The following is a 21,148-nucleotide window of genomic DNA, read 5'->3' as shown; positions in this document are numbered from 1 at the left end:
ATAGTATAATTGATGTATGATAACAACCATTTACAGGCGGAAAAAACGATTTCAACAATATAATAATAAAATATCCTCTTTGAAAAAATAGAACAATCTATTCGTTCAGCCGCTGAGGGCGTCCATACGAAGAAAAAAAGGGCAAAAAATCGACGTTTATTTGATCTAATTCTCAAGACTTCAAAGATGATGTGAAGGAGATTCCATGTCTCGTGGAGAATACAACTACGTCGTCATCACATCTTTGTTCTGAGTAATTCTGTTATTTTACTGTTCTGTTCGTTCTTAACTCGAACAGTAATGGGGTGATGAAATAGGACAGAGTTTGTTTCTGGGCTTTTTTGTTTGAATTTCACTTTCGGACATTATTTTAAGAACTGTGAGTGTTTGAGACAAAACATTAAAATTACAGGATGACTACAGCTGCGGGCACTAGCCCGGCAATTAATGTTGGCCAAGGTAATCCATTCTGGCTTGAAAGCAAACGTTTTAAGTCTAGTATTTTCGGTATTGTGTTCTGTACATTTTTTTTTTATTTTCCCGTAATAGTCAAGATTGATTTATTTTGATCGATGTACTCACCGTACTAATCACTAACTGAGTGTATAGTATAGTTAGCTAACACATTAATGCAATAGTTAAATGGATACTAATTTGTATAGATGTGATAATAGTAATACGCTTGTGTTTATGTGAATCTCCGCACCCTAGATGTTTTATAACATTTGATGTTACCTGTGGATCTGCAGGACATTGCATGTTTTCCCTCTTTCTGGATGACATATCAGTATGCCATACATGTACAGAACAACACAAGATGATTCTAATAACCCTGTAATTAGTAAGAAACATCGATGTGGAATAGGTTATGTGTAGCAACAACATTATACTTTCATCAGACGAGTGCAATATTTCAGTTCTTAGGAGAGGTTAGGGTTGTGGTAAGTTAGGTTTGTCATTTGAAATACTGTTAAAATAATAGTAATTATCTAATAGTCACAAAATGCTGATATATATGAAACTCTGCAACCCTGTTCTACACCAGCGCCTCCTAAGCTACACATAACAAACTGTTTTTAGGAGTGTTAGAGTTTGCAGACAACTAGAAACATTCATTCATTGAACCTCCTTCGTCATGGCTTCTGTGATGAAATAATTCGTTAAAGATTGTTAAAGAAAAAAAAAAAAACTGCTTACTTGTGCCAGACAATTTGACTTCATTCTACATCACGTGAATCACATTATTATTTAACCTTTTCACAACCAATTCCCTCTTTTCATCATAAGTTTGAAAAATAGTCCTGTTTATAGTCAGCACTTTTCTTTAGAAAATTGGAGCAAAAATAACCAATTTTTTTGAATAAAAACTAGAAATTGACTCAAATTCAGATGTTAGCTTCAAAATTAGGGTTCATCTCCAGAAATATAAGAAAAAAAAAAGTGCAGAAAAATATTGGAGAAAAAGTCTGACGGTGAAAAGGTAAACAATAATAAAGAGCACCATATTATTAAATAAAGAGATTGGTGTATGGCAAGATAATGTTTGAGGCAAACCCAAACGCATCACATCTCGACCCTTCTCTGAATCCAATATGACAATATAGGTGTTCCATTATTATAAATCACCACCATCAGATCAGAATTTAAATTTGGGGGCTTTCAGTATAGAAATAAGTTTACTTGCGAATAGAGGTTTCCATTATAGTGTGAAAATGTAAAGCTACTTGTTACTCAGTTATGTTTCAGCGTAGATATTGTGACAGTCGTATATATTAGAAAATTTCATGCTAGATATATTTAGTTGTCCCTCAAATGTCGAAGAATGATATCATGTTTATACAAATGTTGTATACCACACTTGTCTATACACATCCGTGTATAAATATAAAAAATGAGATTCCTATATTTTTTAAATGATTTATAAACATTTAGAGGCATTGCAGAATGGTTAACTTCTGTTATTTCATAGGTCCTTCATAACAGTCTTGAAATGTTGTCAGATTTTGGCTTCCCAGTCAGTAGATGACTCAGATGGTGATTGCCTGCCTAGTTAATACAGCAAATTTGGATATGCTAATTTTTCAGACAATGGATGACAGTTGTAGATATTCTTAAGCACTGATTGTATCCACTTATAATTACCACAATGACAAAAGTATGAATGCCCCCATTTTTCAAGAAATTTACATGGTTAATTAGCAAAATCAAGGCAACATTTCTAGGCTGTTATTCAGAGAGCTGAAGAATCCACATAATAATAGGTATTAACCAGCCTAAAGGCAACATAAATATCTAAAATAACAAATTTATATTTTGTAAAAAATCTATGCATAAAAACTATATTTTTTATACTAGCCAGAAAGAAGCACAGCATCATATGAGTGGTTTTATTTTTGCAATATTTGAATGCATGTGATCGCAAAAACCACTGCCCTTGACAACCGGCATTCTTTTAACTCATTGAGTGCTAGTTATTTTTCCCACCCATAATTAAGTGGAAATATTTCATGTGGGAAAGACCAGACTGTAAAACAATCATTTTGTAGGCAGTACCAATAGTGGACAATGGCGCTTAAAGGGTTAATGTAAATGATACTTACGTGACATAATATTTAGTCTTCAAACTAAATTTGAATTATTTGTCTTCAAAGTTTTTGAAGTTTTTTTTCTCATTCCATAGAAAAGCAAAACCGTAAAATATTAGAAGATCTACAACAAGAAAAGAAGAGACTGCGTATGATGCAAGGACAGGGGCAGACAAACAGGTAATGACTTACAACTTTAATATTTCCATGTGTGCTGATTGGTCTAGTCATCCTGTTCACCGTGCTTAAAGCGTGGTAGTCGTCGCGCTGCGCATGTTCGACATTTGTGTTGATAAACATTGATTTACCCACAATCCAAAGCGCTTTTCAAATGGAAATCACAAGTATGAGGTTTGACCTGAGCGCGACTTGAACTGATTACCGCCGCTGACTCCTTTGATATCTTCCAATCACATGAAAATTTCCTAATTAAAGCTTGAAAACGTGTCAGTTCGTACTTGTTGATCTGCACAACAGTCAAAGTCGCCATCTTTGTTTATATGAGACTCGTATATCTCGCACACGACTACCTTTAAGCTACAGTGAGAACATAAATATTTGACGACTTCATGAAAAAAAAGGTTCATTCTGATGCAGGTAGTTTCCAAATTGTTGGGAGGCGGTAACCCTACATGTCGAGAACACTGTTGAGTGCATATTGCTAAACTTTTAAGGCAGAAGTTGAAAATTAACTCAAAACTTAAAATAGAGATGACTGTCATATTATGATCATGACAGATACAACCAAGTATTTATTAGATCTGGGTATGCAAGTGTGAGATGTGCAATAAAGATCACATGATATACCTACATTTCAAGAAATTTTAATTAAAATGTGAGTTGTAACTAATTTGTATTCATCACAAAACTGTTCTTGATAGTGTTGGTGCTTATTTGTGAATTGTATGATTCATATGTGTGTCATTGTGTTTTCAAATGCTGCAATACTCAATACTGTTTATGCACTTGAACATTTCCAAGCATACACTGCATTCTGTGACACTGTTGGTAAGGAATGCGTTGGGCGGGATGAGATTTCATGAGAGTTCACTTTTCGTTGCATACCCTTTTCTTATAAATCCTTGATACAATGCATATCTCAACATTTTCAGTCTCATGAAGGTCTAGTCCCAAATTCCTTATTGATGGATGAACAAACAGACATTTGACAAATTATGCTTCACAAATGACAGGATAAATTTGTTAATAATTGTGTTTTGTATGTGTATATGTAAAATATGTATTTTGTGATGCTATTTATGATCTGTGTTTAACATTTTATTTTGTCCAATACTCCAGTATGTCCAGTACCAGTAGTGTTGTTCCAGGCAATCAGACAATACAAAGACCAGTGCCAGTAAAAGAACCAGTCTTACCGGTATGTACTGCGACTACTGGGAATTGTCAGAGGTCTTCATGTCAAATATGTAGACAATTCAGTTGCATTATTATTTGAAATATTTTCTATTGGTATAACCCCCCCCCCCACCTTAGAAACACACCTCTGTGTGATGTAGCATATTCTTTTGCATACCACTGCGTGTCTGTTTAAACAGATGTTCGATAGTGTGCCACATACATGTACAATATGTTGCTGTAATATCAGTGCTGCTGCAATACTTCCGAGACTTGCTGCAACATTACATACTAGTAGTTAGACCAAAGATATTTTGTTGTTATAACTCTGATTGTGAACCATATTCATTTTGTGAGAGGCTAATGCTCACAAATTTCCTGTATCTATGATTTTTATAATCGTACATTCAGCTAGCAAAAATTAATTGATCAAAACTGTGTGCGTTATTCAAAGTCAGTGAGACATGCCGTCAAGATTGGACAGAAACCATAGTGTTCTGCAAAGTTGCAAGCCTTCTTGCCAACTGTCTATACTAATAATTCTCATAGTGACTGTAAAACGGCGAGTCATTGTGGTTTTCATAAAATCTCAAATTGTAAAAAATGATATCAGTAAAAATAAAAATATTTACAGTAAATTAACTATATTCAGAGTATGCCATGCTGATCTAATGACTCTGGACATGTTTCTATGGTTCATGTGTAGAAGTCAATCCAAAGCTACTTTAAAGGTTGTGCCTGATTGGCTGTCCAACCATAATACCTAACAGTCAGACCAATCAGAGATCAGCTTGTTAAGTTTTTTTTGATGCATGAAATTCTGCCTTGTATATATGCTTCAACTCAACTGTCATATAGTGGTAATTACACTAATGTGGGAACTGAATTATCCACTCTTAGCAGTATGCAGTGACATATGTACAATGTAGACTATACAATCATGATAAATGATTATAATTTCTTTCTTTATCACTTTCCTGTTGCCCAAATACATAATTTAGAGCTGGAGTATCCTGGGAATACTGTTGTCCAACTGGATTTTTTAGACCATTGCTAAGCAGCCATAGTTGTGGTGTCTGCCAGATTTTGTTAATGCTTTATATTCATTCCAGCTGAGAGGCTTGTTGCAAAAAAAATTCGTCTCTAATATGACAGCTCTGTTCAGAATGCTGCTCTTCCTCCATACAGGCAATATTTTTAGACACAAACAACCAGTAATAAATATTGTAATATTTGAGTAGAAAAGATGGTTGTATTTTATTATAATGGTATATTGTTATTATTCTATAGGTTTTAAGAGATCCAACTGAGGCACATCATTTAGCGATGTCCCAAAGAACTGCCTTACAGGTGAGGTATAATAACGCAAATCTTTGTGTCATGAATTACAGTGGCTAATATTGAACATTTCACATTATACTTACTTGTAGTTTTAATACATCAGAACTAAATTTATTATTAAATGAGGTCTGCCATTACAATTACGGATCCGAGAAACTGAATCATTGCTGATGTATCAACAGTTGGAAAATTTAATGTTAATGTCATCATCATCGCTTCATAGGTCTGGAGGGGCGTGTTGCTGCCATAACATTAAATTTAAATCTGCTTATTATGGATTGACCTCCATGTGTATGTTCGTGTGTCTGTGCGCCCAGACCTATATCTTGGACATACCTAGACCAATTACACTCAAACTTCACACATACACCATGCATAGCATTATACATATGCACATTAATTTGTTTAGCAATTTGATTCAAGCTGGTTGAATGGCGACTATTTATGTACTGAAAAATCATCAAAATCAAGCATTTCACGGCTGTTTACAGATGGATTTTGTTCAGACTTGGTACATACATAAGACAGTATAGGTCACTTAGGCACAACATTTTGTTTTCAAAATCAGATTCAAAATGACCAACTGGCAGCCATTTTGTTTTAATGATTGCGGTTCAAGAGCCATTTCTTTGGCATGCTTTACTGATGTTCAAATTGTATATATTCATTATATGTCATAGATAGATATACAAATGTATTGGTTTGATGATCCGATTCAAATTGGCTGACCGATGGCCATTTTTGTACTGAAAAATCATCAAAATCAAGCATTTCACGGCTGTTTACAGATGGATTTTGTTCAGATTTGGTACATCCATAAGACAGTATATGTCACTGATGCACAACATTTTGTTTTCAAATCAGATTCAAAATGACCAACTGGCAGCCATTTTGTTTTAATGATTGCGGTTCTAATTAATGCTGTTCCCAGCATTATCTCCTAATACTTAGATTTGAAAACTAACAGGGAACGATTTATGTCTATGGTGATGTAATTTTGATTACTAGGTCCAAATTTAAACTAAATTAGTGAAATAGATTTTGTGCAATTACATATACCCTATGAGTGCAAAATTGTTTTCCTGCGCAAATTGGCGTGAATTTGTTCACATTTTTTTGTAATTTTCACTGAATTATAATTTAATTTTGGAGCAAAGAAATAAAATGTGACATTGCTTCTAGTTTTCAATCCAAAAAATTTGATTTGATGTGGAAAAGAGCAGACGATAAATGGAACTATTTTGTGAATGGTGCCTGAAGCTGATTTTAGGGCTCAATGGTTAAGATTGCTATAAATAATAAATCTATTCTTTGCATGTTCTGTAGATCTCAATGTGATTTTTCTTTTTTTCCCGACAGCATGCCCACGCCAATTCTGCAGCTTTTTTCATCACACAAGACTCATCATTTGGAAATTTAATACTGCCAGTAATTCCCAGAATACCACCAGATTCATGACGTCTTTGTTATTTTAAGGTTTCAGTAATAATAATATAATGATAATCTGTATTATCATGAAGTCCAATAGCAATGCTTGATAGGTTCATGCTCATCAGTACATACATACAAGAAGTGTGACTAACTCAATATTTTAATGAAATTTTTTTTTTCGATTTATATTTTTCCACGTAGACTATTGTCATATGAATTTCTTTCCTTTGTTTGTCTGGAATTATTACTAGAATTACTAATACCTTACTAATGTATTGTATATATTGTGTAAATGTGCAGCATAGAAAATTGGAAGACCTGAACTAATAGAGCTCCTCACCATTTTTCTGAAAGCATGTCCAATATAGCATATATTTTTTTTTTTTATAGATGTGATTCAGTCAGAAAAATTTATACCATAATCCATATTGGAAGGTAGTGGATATTATTCAACTTAAATTTTGCGCGTTCTTGAACCATTGTTGTAAAACCCTGCCTCTTTGCAGCAATAGATGGTTACTGCAAGAAAACTATAATTGTAAGATGTGTCTTAGTATCTTGAAAATGCACCAGTCAGTGAAACCTCCCTTCCATTACTTATTGAAGCAGGGCAGTATGTGATGTCCATCTAAAATGCATGATGATTGGTCATTTGCATGAGGATATTCACTCATGAATAATAAAATGCTATTTCCCAAATACAGGCTTTGTTGGTTTATTTTCTCAGAGTATGTTTAGAGTGTAGCGAAAATAAATACAAATAAACCAACATTTAACATATATTTTCAGTGAATCTGTCTATTATTAGTCCCTGTTCGGACGCAGTCTGAAAACAGGACTTGTGTTTTGACCTTTGTGTGTCCATCCCTGCGTCCGGACCTGTATCTTAGAAATGCCTGGACCAATCACAATCAAACTCCACACATGCATCATACATGATATTATACATATGCACATTTGTTTCACGATCTGATTCAAGATGGCCGAATGGTGGCCATTTTTGGGCTAAAAAATCATCAAAATCGAGCATTTATGGATGGATTTTGTTTAAACTTGTATATACGTTGGACATTATGGAACCTTAATGCACGTCATTTTATTTTTCACATCACATTTAAAATGGCCGACTGGCGGCCATTTTGTTTTAATGAATGCAGTTCTAGTGCAATATCTCTGCCGTGCTTTGAAAATCTTCAAATTTTATATATTCATTGTACATCATGACATAGGTATATTGGTTTGACTATCTGATTCAAATGGCAGCCATGTTTGTGCTAACAAATCAAGCATTTCAGGCATTCCAGAACTGGATCTTGGCGTTTATGGATGGATTTTGTTCAAACTTGGTACATACATTAGACATGGGTTCCTGATGCAGGTCATTTTATTTTTCAGATCACATTCAAAATGGATGACTGACGGCCATTTTGTTTAAGTCAATGCGCTTCTAGAGCCATATCTCTGATATGCTTTGACTGACTATATATATATTCGTTCTACATTATGTTATAGATATATAGATGTATTCAAAATAGCCAACTGGTGGCCATTTTGTTTTAATTAATGCTGTTCCAGAGCAATATTTCTCAATAAATACTCATTTGATGCTCAGATACAAGATGTCAATCATTTTAATTTTAAAAAATCATCATAATCAAGCATCATCTTCTGGATCCATACTTCTGACATGTTTATGTTCAAACTATATTACTATAAACAAAACTATATATATCTTAAATAAATTTGATAACTAATGGGGACTGTGCCATGCATGGCTTGTTTCAAAGGCATTCAATGACTGTTGCATGGCTGTTCTCAGGCTTCTCCTGCTGTGTGGCTGTTTTTAAAGGTAATCCTCCCTCATGTCTGTTGTAAAAGTATACCTGCTGCATGGCTAATCTCGAAATGGTCATGTTGTGTGTTTTTTCTAGATAGTTCTGCTGCATGTCTATTGCAGATGTTATCCTGCTGCTTGATCAAATGCGTCTAATGTCTAATTTTAAAAACGATTTGGGGGGCATTGCTTTTTTCATAACTAAAATTGGTCAGTGTTGATGCAATGTAGAGACTCTGACCTGAAAATGCTATTATCTGACAATTTTAACCTTGCTAAATTGTAAATTGTGACGACAAGAAGGAAAAGATGGTTAATCCCAACCCTACTTGGCCTTGTTGATAGGAACATAAATCTGAGATGGGTTTTACAATGAAATTCCAGTGTTCCTGTCACTGTATGCAAGTATGCATGTCCACCTAACATAAGGGAGTTCAAATGTTTGACTTCCTTTGTCAGCTTTGTCACATTCGGCTGTGGCAAAATTGTACATCATGCCCACTTGCAGCATTCATATATTTGGGAGAATGTGGTTTGGAAGTTTCCTGTACTGGTCTTATAAGTAAAAGTGAAAGATGTAGTTTCTCTTGTGTATGTATGAGCTGCCACATCTGTGATTGGGTTCCAAGCCTATTGACAGAAAATTATTGTACAAGTGGAAAATTTGCATAATATTTTGTGATATTCACATAACATTAAAAATATCGGGCAATGCAAATCGTTATTCCCTTATATTTTAGTAGAATGTTGCATATTATTTGTTCACATGGCTATTATTGGGACTATGGGAAGGAAAGCTAGAAAATTGTTTGATATTTTTGTATCTGTCGAAATAGTTTTGCTGTAATAAGTAGAAAATTAATTAATGTAGTAACAGAAAGATTTACTGATTCTTAAGATACCAAAGGAAAATCATAAATTTACTAATTATTATGCAAATTATGTACTTCAGCCAACTAATTAAACCCAGAACATCTAATTCTAATTTGCTAATTCTATTTAAGCAAACTAGATAGTTAAAAATCATAAATTTGCATTAAAGTCTGTAGACTATCCCCCAAGCAAATATGTACCAAGTTTAAACGAAATGTGTTCTGGTATATATCTGTGAAACAACCAAGATGGAGTAATTTATGCAAATTATGTATTTAATATGTGTGAATTTCACAACGAAACGAATCAGTTCCATTGAGTATTGTAGAACAAATATGCATGTTGGGTGGCACTTGAGATTTCAGGGGAACAGCAGAAAATCTTCACCTTCTGTACAAACAGACACACTAATGTCAACAAATGCAAGTCTAAATGCAATTACAAACTTTTAAGAACGGTCAACCACATGTTTACTCTCATATGGCAGTCGCTATTCACTACTTTGCACGCTGTTTTTTTAACATAACACTTGGTGGTCGTATCACGACATGACAGTCTGTAACTATATAACGAGCTTTAACTTTTAATTAACTCAGATCAAATATCCAAGCGAATCTACCAACCTCTCAGTCGCCTTTCACAACGTTGTACGCAGTTTTAACTGACTTCGGCCACCTGTAGATGACCAGAGGAGCCAAACGTTTCTGTCAACATTGGAGACCATTTTCACGACTTTTAGTAAAACATTACCGACATCACAATTGCGAATACCCGTGCCTTGTGTGTAACAAACTTTAACGAAAAAAATATTTTCACAAAAGGGTTTGTTTGATTTGGTTCCTATGCAAATACTTGACACGATCGATGCAGCCTGTCAAGAAAGTGTCACGAATTAGTTTTCGCGTATCTGTTGACCGACTTATTTAGCTGGTTACTAGTGAATGGTTGTGTTATATCTGTCATCGTTTAGGCTCATGCGAAGTCCTGGACAAAACTCGACTCAGTGATTTAGAACTACGGTAATTACGATATAACCGTCGCCATCCGGACTACTATTCCTCACAGTTTGGTACTTGCAGTTATTAATATAGCGGACGATTAAAGTGTAACTGAATTGGGCCAATTGACTTTTTTGTGTGCAAAATTTATTTATGAACAACATTATGAAAAAAAATCAAGTGAAAAGGGTATATAAATTGGGTAAACAGTCAATGATATTCCAAAACCGGGCCACGCCCCCTTTCCCGTCACCTTCGAGTTTTTTCGGCATTACGAGTGTTGCCGAAATGGCGCCACCAACGGGACCATAAAGCAGGATATTGCTAGCAGACAAGATTGTTTACCATTTTCCATACGCAAGCGTTTAGTAAACCAGCATACAGTACAGTTCTCGCGAAAGCTTTGGCTTTTGTGGCATCATTGTCGCCTACGCACGTCTTCATTGTCGCCTCAGCATCGCATCATTGTGGCCACAGTCAGCTGGCGCACACGTGATAATAAAATAAATACGATATTTAATATATGGGGGCCGCCATCTTGAATGACGCATAAAACTAAATTATTTAGTTTTATGCGTCTTTCAAGATGGCGGCCCCCATATAGAAAATATCGTATTTATTTTATTATCACGTGTGCGCCAGCTGACTGTGATTGTGGCATCAGCTCCACGTCACTGAAAATTGAAGCTGTGCTCGCCTCGCGTATTTTGTGGCATCATCGTGGCCTCAGATTCGCAGTCTCATGGCATCAGCTTCAAAGTATTGTGACATGAGTAAAATGACATTTTACTAAAAAGATATCTTGTTGAATTATTTTAGTGTTACGAGTATTAGGCACCAACAACTTTGTGGAGTACATAACAATCGGCAAGGTGACGAGTTGCAAGGAAAATTGTGATAAATTTAAATCACACGATGAAATCGTCGTTCGGATACAACAAAATTTGCTATATACGAAATGAAACTGTTCTTGTTATAAAATTACCTTTTTTCGCTCATTTTATTTTCTGGTAAGAGAACCGATCCCATGGTCGGACTACTAATACATGCACAATACACGTACGCCGCCTGGTGCGTCGGCGTTGTCGCCAGTCATCTTGATACAAAGTTCCAAAACAAGTGCGTACATTTCCAACTATGATTGGATGGTTGTGATGGCGTCGGTCTGGTAAAATTTGACATCCAATTTTCAAAATTAAGTCACGATCAGTGACCTGAGCTCGATCTATACGTACTTTAAAAGTATTCTCACAAAAAATATTTTCAAATAAAAACCACATGCCCTGTAAAAAATCGAATAGCGCTTGACATGCAGAAATAATTTATTGGTCTTCAGAAAAAAACGTGTCCATTTAGTTGTAGCCGTAAATATTTGGTGACCAGCCGATGAACAATTTGAAAATCATGATTCACACGGAAGTCCTTCGATACTGAAAATCGTCGACCTCAGTCTGGTTTACCTTATTTACCAACTTGCAAAACTGATTTGTATCTCAGCCCTGTTTTTTTTCTTTTTTTTTGAACTGAGGTCAAAATATGCCGATTTTTTTCAGTGAATAATTGTGAAGCCTGTCACAGCACAAAAAACTAAGTTAATCGACGGATGGTACGGCGACCCTTCAATTTGCATCAAATATGCTTTGTTACAACATCATTGATTGGCTGAGAGTCACCTGATCGGGGCACGATCTGGGTTGCAGAACCAGAACTTTGCGAGAGAACCACACCCACATTTTCATTCCTTTTTAGCGCGGAAGTTGCCAACAAATGTTGAAAAACTCGTGAATTTTATAGATTCGAATAAAATAAAGCTAGCGATTGGTAAGACTGGTAAATAATATATCCCCCGATGCTCTTCGATTTATTTTTTATTTCAAAGTGAGAAATGGATAGTTGAAATTCCATCGATTTCAAGGCGACTGTTCCACCGCGATAACTCTACGCACTGTTGTAGTTTCGCGAGGTAAAACAAATATATAATAAATAGTACATTATTTGGTTTTACAGCCCGCAAATTACGGGACATGATCCCGGTGAATTGCTATAAATAAATGCTGATTGTGTTGAATGACGGACGTCGGGACCGTTTGGAGAAACCAACGGGAATCGATATTCCAAACAAATTATTGGGACACAGTCGGTGGACCTTTCAAACAAATGAAATTATCAACGAAAGACGAGATTTTTCTAGATATTTACGAACAAATATATACCAAATATATGCAAAATAATATGAATTTACGACATCACTGAACCAAAGCCGGGGTATTTAAAACTAAAAATTGGCATTCCAGCTCAGCAGCCAATCAGCGACGGCCTAACGCTTAGATGACAATTTCGGTTTCAAATACCCCGGCTTAGTGTTCTAGGTTCTTGGCGTAATTAGGTGTTCGTATGCAAGGGATTTTTCCACACAAAAATGACGAATTCGGCCGAATTTTGTTATCGGTTCGCTTAATATAACTCAAACAGACCATATTTTTGTGAAAGATTGGTATTTTTGTCTTGATTTGTAGGAATCTGAAAAACGCGTTTCACAACTTGTCTCTTATTTAGTTTTATGCGTCATTCAAGATGGCGGCCCCATATAGTAAATATCGTATTTATTTTATTATCACGTGTGCGCCAGCTGACTGTGGTTCAAACATGTGCCTGAACCGGGTGCCTGAATCGTCATGGTCATTTTGGGGAGGTACACGGTCACCCACATCGCATACTTTTTGTCCCTGGTACTCTAAAACAAAATCGTGACATCTCTCGTTGTCATCATATTCCTCGATCTCACAACTCTCGTCAGACGATGATAAAGATAGATTCCGTGTCGCTTTCTGAGCACTGCATGCGTATAGCGGCCATTGTGAAACGATGACAAGTTCCCCCCGTGACGTCACAAATCACCCTTGTATGCTAATTAGGTTCTCTAGCTGAAGCCTCGTTCTGAGTCGGCCAAGAAATTGGACGTGGATGTTTCCTTATCCAGAACATTATTATTGATCGTTTATTTAATTTATGTACATTTTTCACTTGATTTTTTTTCATAATGTTGTTTATAAATAAATTTTGCACACAAAAAAGGTAAATTGTCCCAATTCAGTTACAGATATGACGTGTCCAGTACTTAGTTTGATTTGCTATGCGCAATTTGAATGTGTGAAGGTTACGCCCTATGTCTTTAAACTTCTTTGTAATTGGTTAAGTTTTGATACGTAATAAACGGTCTAAGTCCTTGGTCCCAGAGAGAGCTCCACGAGGCGAGAGAGTCTTGGTCAGTCCTGGGCTGAGTCTCTGACCATGCAGTTTGCCTCGAGGCGTTCTCGATGTGGCTAAAGACTAGCTATTGAAACGTATTTCGTATAGACATTTGACTGTAAAGCTTAAGTGACTTTCCCGGTCCAGTACCTCAAGTAGAACGAGATATAGAGACAGACGAAATTCCCCCATGACACGTGTTGGAGAAACCCGGACAAGACGAGATTTCTTCCCATTATAAAAGACTGACCACCTTTTTTCTTTTATTTAAAGACAAGTCCCCTGCCTGCCTCATATACAACAATACAAATCATAAAAAAATAAAACTTGTATGAATTTTCAATGAACAACTAGTATTTGCAGTCGCCGCACGATGGCCTGAGCTGTTAAAACAGCGTGCAAAGTTGTGCAAAGCGATTGCAAAGTTGGTAGATTTGTGTATATATTTGAAGTAAGTTGTCATATCGAACCGTGACGTTATACAGTAGAAAAATGAATAAAATGCAAGTGAAAACTCCTATATTAGCGGACAGTCATATGAGCTGACCGTAATATGTGCAAAAACAGTCTAAAATGAAAAGATATAAAAAGCTATTGAAAAGTGGGTGGGTTGGCATATATATTTGACCTAAGTCATTGTCATATCGACGCCGCTGAAATGACCTATGACCTCTACATACTCTGAGTAACACTACGGTTATTTAACGGCCATTTAAGAATTTTTTATTCACATTTTCGAACTTTTAACTATGGTGCTTGTTAATATGATATCACAGGTAACAATCCCGAATGAAACTACCTACTTTGCAATCGCTTTTCACAACTTTGTAAGCAGTTTGTTGTGATTTTTTCTGTTGGCTGTTGTGATAATCTGCTTATATGTGAGGCATTCTCGATACAATTACTTAATGTTTTCGAAATTTAACTACGGGGTTGTCATGACAATGACTTAGGTTAAATATACAAGCAACTCCGCCAACATTCCCTTCGTTTTTTTTCCAACTTTGCACGTTGTTTTCTAACATGTTACAGTCAGCTCATGTGAACATCTATAGGCTGCTTTCAACTGGCTTTTATTAAATTTCTCGACTTTACAACTGCGCGTTTATATACGCCAACAACTTGGGTCATATATAAAAATACATCTATCCACTTTGCAATAACTTTGCACAACTTTGCAATCACTTTGAACAACTTTGCACGGTGCGTTAACAGCGTAAAACCCACTACGTGCCGACAGCATCCACAACGTGTTCGTGAAAATTAGAAGGAATTTGAAAACTTTCCATTAATTAAAAAAGTTACAAAAATGCCACGATTTTCCACTATAAATGATTGACATCACATTGAGAAAAAATGCAGGAACGCTGTCCTATCTCTTTTCCATGTCTGTGATGAAACAAAAAAAATCAACAGGTATTTTATTCAGGGAGTCTCCCATGCAAGTACTAACCACGCCCTATTGTGCTTTACTTTAAACATTTGTCGGGCACCTAAACACACAGCTGCATGGATTATTTGAAATTAAACCGAATTGGCGGCTATTTCATGTTTGTGGATATTTTAAATATATATCGCTTGCACAAGTACCTTCTAGATTGACCTACGACATCTACATACTTGGAGTAACACTGCGGTAATTTAACAGCAATTTACGAAATATTTATTCACATTTTGGAATGTTCAACTATGGGACTTGTTAATATGATATCACAGGTAACAATCCCGAATTCAACTTTACAATCGCTTTTCACTACTTTGTAAGCAGTTTGTTGTTGATTTTACGGTTGAAGAGCATAGCCAGTATAGACAGACGCGCATTTTATTACGCGACACTGAACGCCCTATGCACTCAAGGCCACGAATGTAATCACCAAAGCCATCGTACTTATTTAACTGAAACTAGTTCCATTATTGCCAATGTACGTAATGATGATAAACCAATGTTCGGCCGGTATACTATAGTATTTAAATGTAGCGCGGCTGTGTTTTTGTCATCTGTGTTTTTGTCAATAACTCGTATAAATTACTTTCATTATTAGCCATATTTGCACTTTTTTGTTTGCTTTTAAGTTATTCGGCGACATTACAAGTAATACTGACAAATATAAATGTTAAGCGTGAGAATGTATTCGAGTTGAGAATACAGATATTTTTTGATTTATTCATGTGTCTTTGCCAGAGAATACTTTTTGTTATGGAAAATGTTCATATTTACAAATAAGCAGACTCGACTTTCAGAACGAGGCTGTTCCCATATGATCCAATTAGAGAGTAAGATGTCTAGATTAACAAGCTGTGCGTATCCATGGCTACTATATTGAAAGAGCTATGTGAGTGTTCTGTGATGATATGAAACATATCGTTTACTATGATTTATAAACGTGTCAGGCGTCATATCGACAGGTCATTAACTTATTGCTCTTCCATACAAAAGGTCTACGTAACACGGGACTACGAGAAACACTCAAAAACTCTCCAACTCGTCATAGTACTTCAGGTCATAAGTTAACAGAAGTTCAAACGTCGGCCAGGAAAGATTTCTCGTCGTTCGCGACTTTTACCAGACGCCAACCCAAAATGTCATGTTTCAATGAATGGAGACACATTTGCGCACTAGGCGCAATTTGGCTAGAACATTATCAAGTATCAACATTTGCACAGTAAGCAAAGCGAATGCAGCGAGTACAAAACTGTTTGTGGGATGGACTACAGATGTTCTATTTAAATCGATTTACTCGTATATCATTACGAACTATGCAACACAATATGTATGTTGATTGTTATAGTGATTCGTTTTACGTTATAAGTTGAGACAGCTATTATTGTGAAACATATTTTTTTACAATGATAACAATAACCATAAAAGATATAAAGAAGTAAATACTTAACAAAAACCTTTTATACTCAATGCTACCGGTGACATATATTGATCTTTATTTCATTCAATACAGCTAATAACAGTAGTTACTTAATTCTGTGTGTTATATCAATAATTTGAATTTTGTGATGTAGCGAATTCAGTTTAAAATGTTGAGTAGGAAAGCTATTACATGTACTATTATATCACTTACAAACGGCATATGAAAACACCAGTAAAATTAATTCATTTTTAACTATGTACAACTGTAGTTTATTATGTTATATATAACATCTCTCAATATATTGGAAATCTCAGATAATCTCATTTCCTACTTCGTCAAAGATGCTCTCTGTCCAAACTTTTATATGTCGTTGCCATAGAACCGTTACTCCATAAATTCAGGCAGGATAAAGACATCACAAGTATTGAGATCCCCCAGAGTAACGGACTAAACAGCAAACTGACAGCATATGCTGACAACATAGAAATATTCATTACACGCCAACAAGACTTTAATAAACTTGCACAATGGTTGGAAACATATGAGAGCGCATCAAATTCCAAAATCAACTTTCAAAAGTCCGAGGGACTGTGGGTTGGCAGTTGGTGAAATACTAGCAGCTCGCCCTTCGGTATGAAGTGGACCAGCACGGGCTTAAAACTGTTTGGTGTGTATTTGAGGAACACCAAGACATTCATAGACAAAAACTGGACTGAAATAATGCAAAAAGTTGAAAACAAAATGGAGTTTTAGGCGCATTTTGCTCTGTACAGAGGGCGTACACTTGTTATCAACCATTTGCTTTTATTGCAATTATTCTATCGCTTGTATAGTTTGTCCCCTCCCCCTGATATTATCTCCTCACTCCAAAGATCGTTTGTAAGCTTTTTATGGCAAGGCCGCCATTTGGTGCAGGCGGAAACTTTGTATTTGCCCATAGAAAACGGTTTGTTATTTTTCCACCTCTCCACTCACGTATTTTCCTTTTTATACATATCACTGAGGGAAGTGCTTTTGTGGATCCGTTGGAAATTCGCAAAACTCGCATCACTAGCAGAATTAAAGATAAGTACCAGTACTTCAAACTTGTGAAATAGGAGGACAAGTTCCAATACATTTGGACCACTAATGACGCACTTTGTTCCTTGGAAAATGGAAAATTACAAATCCATTTGTGAAAACTGTTATGGTTCAGAAGTTGTTTTCACACATCTGTTTGTCAACTTGTCAAAGTCCTGGGCATGACGTTAAAACTGCATCCGGTTGTGGAGTTTTTGTACTTGGGAGAATGAGGTTACCCTTTGCCACAACTACCTCCAGGTCACCTTTGCGCAAGGTGTAGTACCTGTAAGCCTTGGGTGCCAACTTCCCACATAATAAGTTTGGTTGACGTCACTAAGGGCATACGGTCATACAAACCTTGCACCAACTCAACCTCACATGTGAGGTATTACCTGATAAAGGCAACGTTTACGTTTATTTAAATATGTATATATTTGTCCTTGGTAAAATTTTAAACTACATCCGGTTGTGGAGTTTTTGGACTTGGGAGAATGAGGTTACCCTTTGCCACAACTACCCCCAGGTCACCCTTGGGCAAGGTGTATTACCTGTAAGCCTTGGGTGCCAACGTCCCACATAACAAGTTTGGTTGACGTCAGTAAAAGCATACGGTCGTAAAATTCCTGCACAAACAGATCCGCATAGGTGGACAATATTTCATGTAAATATGTATATATATGTTTCCGTTTTCCTTAGCATTTGGCAGGAGGGGATCGCAACGTCTTGTAGTGAAAACCAGTGTGACTGGCCTGCCTGTTATCAGTCACATCCGTTAATGTAATTTCGTTTTACTTATCCGTAAATCAAAAATCATTATATCTTGAAATCTTCCTCTGTGCAAACTGTCTGTCTACTTATTTACTTACTTATTATGACGTCTTTACCGTGGCAGAGATATTATGCCATATCTCAAATTGTAGGTTTGTGACATAGGTTAAAAACAATTATATATTGTTGATGATGGGCCACTTTTGTTGTCCTGGATTATTTTTTTCCAAAAAAAATCATAAAAAGCAAATTGTGTTTATGGAATTGTTATAACAAAATTTAAAATATAATTTAATATTTTATATTACAATTTTCTCAAAATACATCACTAATGTTATTTATGTTGCCATGAGACAATAGCTTCATGATTTAACATAATAAACCAATGAACATTGTCATGAAATATATGACCAATTTTCACAAAATCAAGTTTTAGAAATTAGAATAAGTGACTCAGATTTAAGTTGTTGTTGGTGTTGTTAAACATATTAACCAATTAAAAGATTGTTACCACTTGTCGCATTTCATAACGAATTACGTGCTTTGTTATTTCCGTAGAATGAGCATACAATAACACAGCTCATCAATCTGAGATTTGTTGGTTTATGTCAAGATCATTGCTGCTAAAAATGCACATTGTCTTCTATACAAAAGGAGTTAGGTTACGAGGATGCAAAAACACTCGTTATCGTGCTCCATTATAAGTAATGACTATTTTCCAAGCGTCGGCCAGTCATAAGTCTCCAGGGCGAACCAGACCTCGCCCCCAAAGTAGCCGTTATGTAATACTGTAAAATACTTCATTTTAGCTGGAATTCATTTTCGCTGAAAACACTTATTGGGTGTTTTGTATGGAATTTATTTTCACTGATATCTGACAAGTTGAATGTAAAATTTGGGAAAAGGGGTATATTCACTTGATTTTATTTTCACTGAATCATTCCTTCAGTGAAAATAGCGAAAATTAATTCCAAGTAAAAATAAAGTACGATACAGTACGATAATTACCAGTTACGCAATTGAATGAGCTATGCACCACACCCTGCTGAGGATTGACAGTTTTCGCAGTTAGAAAACAATTGAGTGTCGACATAACCACTGTGAATTGTGAACTTAAATTAGTTGTGAATAAAATAGTTTAAGTGTGTGAATGTTCACTTGTGAAATACAGATGTTCTAATTTTATCGATTTACCAGTTCACCGTGTAGGACTTTGCTTCACAATAAACCTATTGATTTTGATATCGATTGATGTCACGTTCTATGTTCTACAAACGAGATATAGATGAAACACTGTTATTTTGAAAATAATTATTCTTACAATAACACAAATTTATGTTACATATTGATTTTTATTTTACTCAATACAGCTAAGTGAGTACATATTTTCTTTTCTATCTTGTGAGCTTAATCAATAATGTGAAATTGTTTGTTGTCGTGAATTCGGTTTAAAACGTTGGGTAGAAAGTATTGCTATTATATCACTTTTGGTCGGCTTTTAACATTTAAACACCGGCCAAGTGATTGAAAGTGCGAAAAGCCAGTCAACGACTGCGTTGAAGCTGATAAGTTGTTAATTCATGAGAGAGAGGTTACTCGCTATATTTCTCCACTGCAAACTTCAAATCAGATGGCCTGAAAGTTTTAGTGTACTGTTGAGTGAGTGGAGTTATTGCAAGTAATAATGTCGTAAAGCAGGCGTTGCTCTGACTTCTGAGGGGATGGTGGAAATTAAAATCTAAATGGACTTGAAAAATAAAGTAGCCGGAGTATAAGTAGCTAGCACCAATGGACATGGGGGGTACACCCTCACAACACCCATCTGTCTCGTGGTGTTTCCAATACTTAACAAACTTTGCAAACACCACCAGTAAATGGATTACATTGTTTAAGTATGTGCAACACTACTGTAGTGTAATACCTTATTTATATATAATTTTTCAAAATATTAATGTGTGATTTGAACATGTTAGAAATCCCACACAATCCTAGCGTATGCCTTTCTGTGAGTGTATATTTATTTGAACACGTACATCAGAGCATAGACATAAGTGGCGAACATGTATTCGATAAGAAGTCTATTTTGCATTTTTGGGGTGCATGGGAACTGTTCCATTCAAGCAGCTTCAAAATTAACTTATATCTTCTGTTCGTTTGTGACAAATTGTACTGAATAGCTGAATAATGAGACAGATACATTGCGGATTGCCAGTGGAGATGCAGCAAAAGAAAAACTAATCAACCAACTAATAGGCAAATGACAATATCTTCGTTTCTAGTTATAAATTGTAATTTGCCAACAATGTGTGTGTTTGTCAGTCGATCGCTCGTGTATTTAACACGACCATTTGGTCAATATTGTATAAACGGTCGAATGACATGGCTCAATATTTCACTTTAAAGTAATGTCAGAAAAGTTTAACATTTGCACGTCGAAAATACAAGATGACTACAGTATGCCGTCATGATTAAAATTTGTACTAATTATTAATATAGAAATTAAATTAATTTATTGCAGGGATATTTGAACACAAGCTTATTTTAAGTTGATAGGCAGTGAGAGAATTGTGGATATTAATTCTCCCAAACTTTTTTTTAAAACGTCTTTGTCAGTTTGTTTCCAGTTATTGATCACACATCTCAATGGCTAAGAGTAGATCAATCAATTAAGGTATCGATCTTTCTTACATCTATCGATTGTGACAACTAATCATTTTTTTACATCTGGAAATAGCACATATCAATTACAGACTATCACGTGCACTGACGTCATTTAGTATTACTATA

At 35.6% G+C, this 21,148-nt stretch overlaps 1 protein-coding gene across 2 annotated transcripts; it reads left to right on the top strand.

Moving 5' to 3' along the window:
• Positions 1–140: 140 nt before the first annotated feature.
• On the top strand, positions 141–21,139 carry LOC100376200 (SOSS complex subunit C-like). 2 transcript variants are annotated; one of them, XM_085503087.1, is made up of 5 exons: positions 141–459; positions 2,681–2,765; positions 3,885–3,963; positions 5,232–5,291; positions 21,096–21,139. In XM_085503087.1, the coding sequence occupies exons 1-5, from the start codon at positions 414–416 to the stop codon at positions 21,126–21,128; spliced, it is 303 nt and encodes a 100-aa protein (XP_085359213.1). In that variant the 5' UTR covers positions 141–413; the 3' UTR covers positions 21,129–21,139. The 2 variants fall into 2 exon arrangements, with proteins under 2 accessions (XP_085359213.1, XP_002732024.1); XM_002731978.4 differs by lacking the exon at positions 21,096–21,139 and adding an exon at positions 6,642–6,980.
• Positions 21,140–21,148: the final 9 nt, after the last annotated feature.

This window comes from Saccoglossus kowalevskii, chromosome 9, assembly GCF_978046115.1.
Source record: "Saccoglossus kowalevskii chromosome 9, keSacKowa6.1, whole genome shotgun sequence".
Lineage (NCBI taxonomy): Eukaryota > Metazoa > Hemichordata > Enteropneusta > Harrimaniidae > Saccoglossus > Saccoglossus kowalevskii.
This window is presented reverse-complemented; position numbering and strand designations above follow the sequence as displayed.

What these genes read in the sequence shown, in the direction of transcription:
- LOC100376200 (XM_002731978.4), top strand. Translation starts at nt 414, where the DNA reads ATGACTACAGCTGCGGGCACTAGCCCGGCAATTAATGTTGGCCAAG. An exon ending in TAAAAGAACCAGTCTTACCG is followed by an intron (nt 3,964 to 5,231) that starts GTATGTACTGCG and finishes ATTATTCTATAG; the next exon opens with GTTTTAAGAGATCCAACTGA. An exon ending in CCCAAAGAACTGCCTTACAG is followed by an intron (nt 5,292 to 6,641) that starts GTGAGGTATAAT and finishes TTTTCCCGACAG; the next exon opens with CATGCCCACGCCAATTCTGC.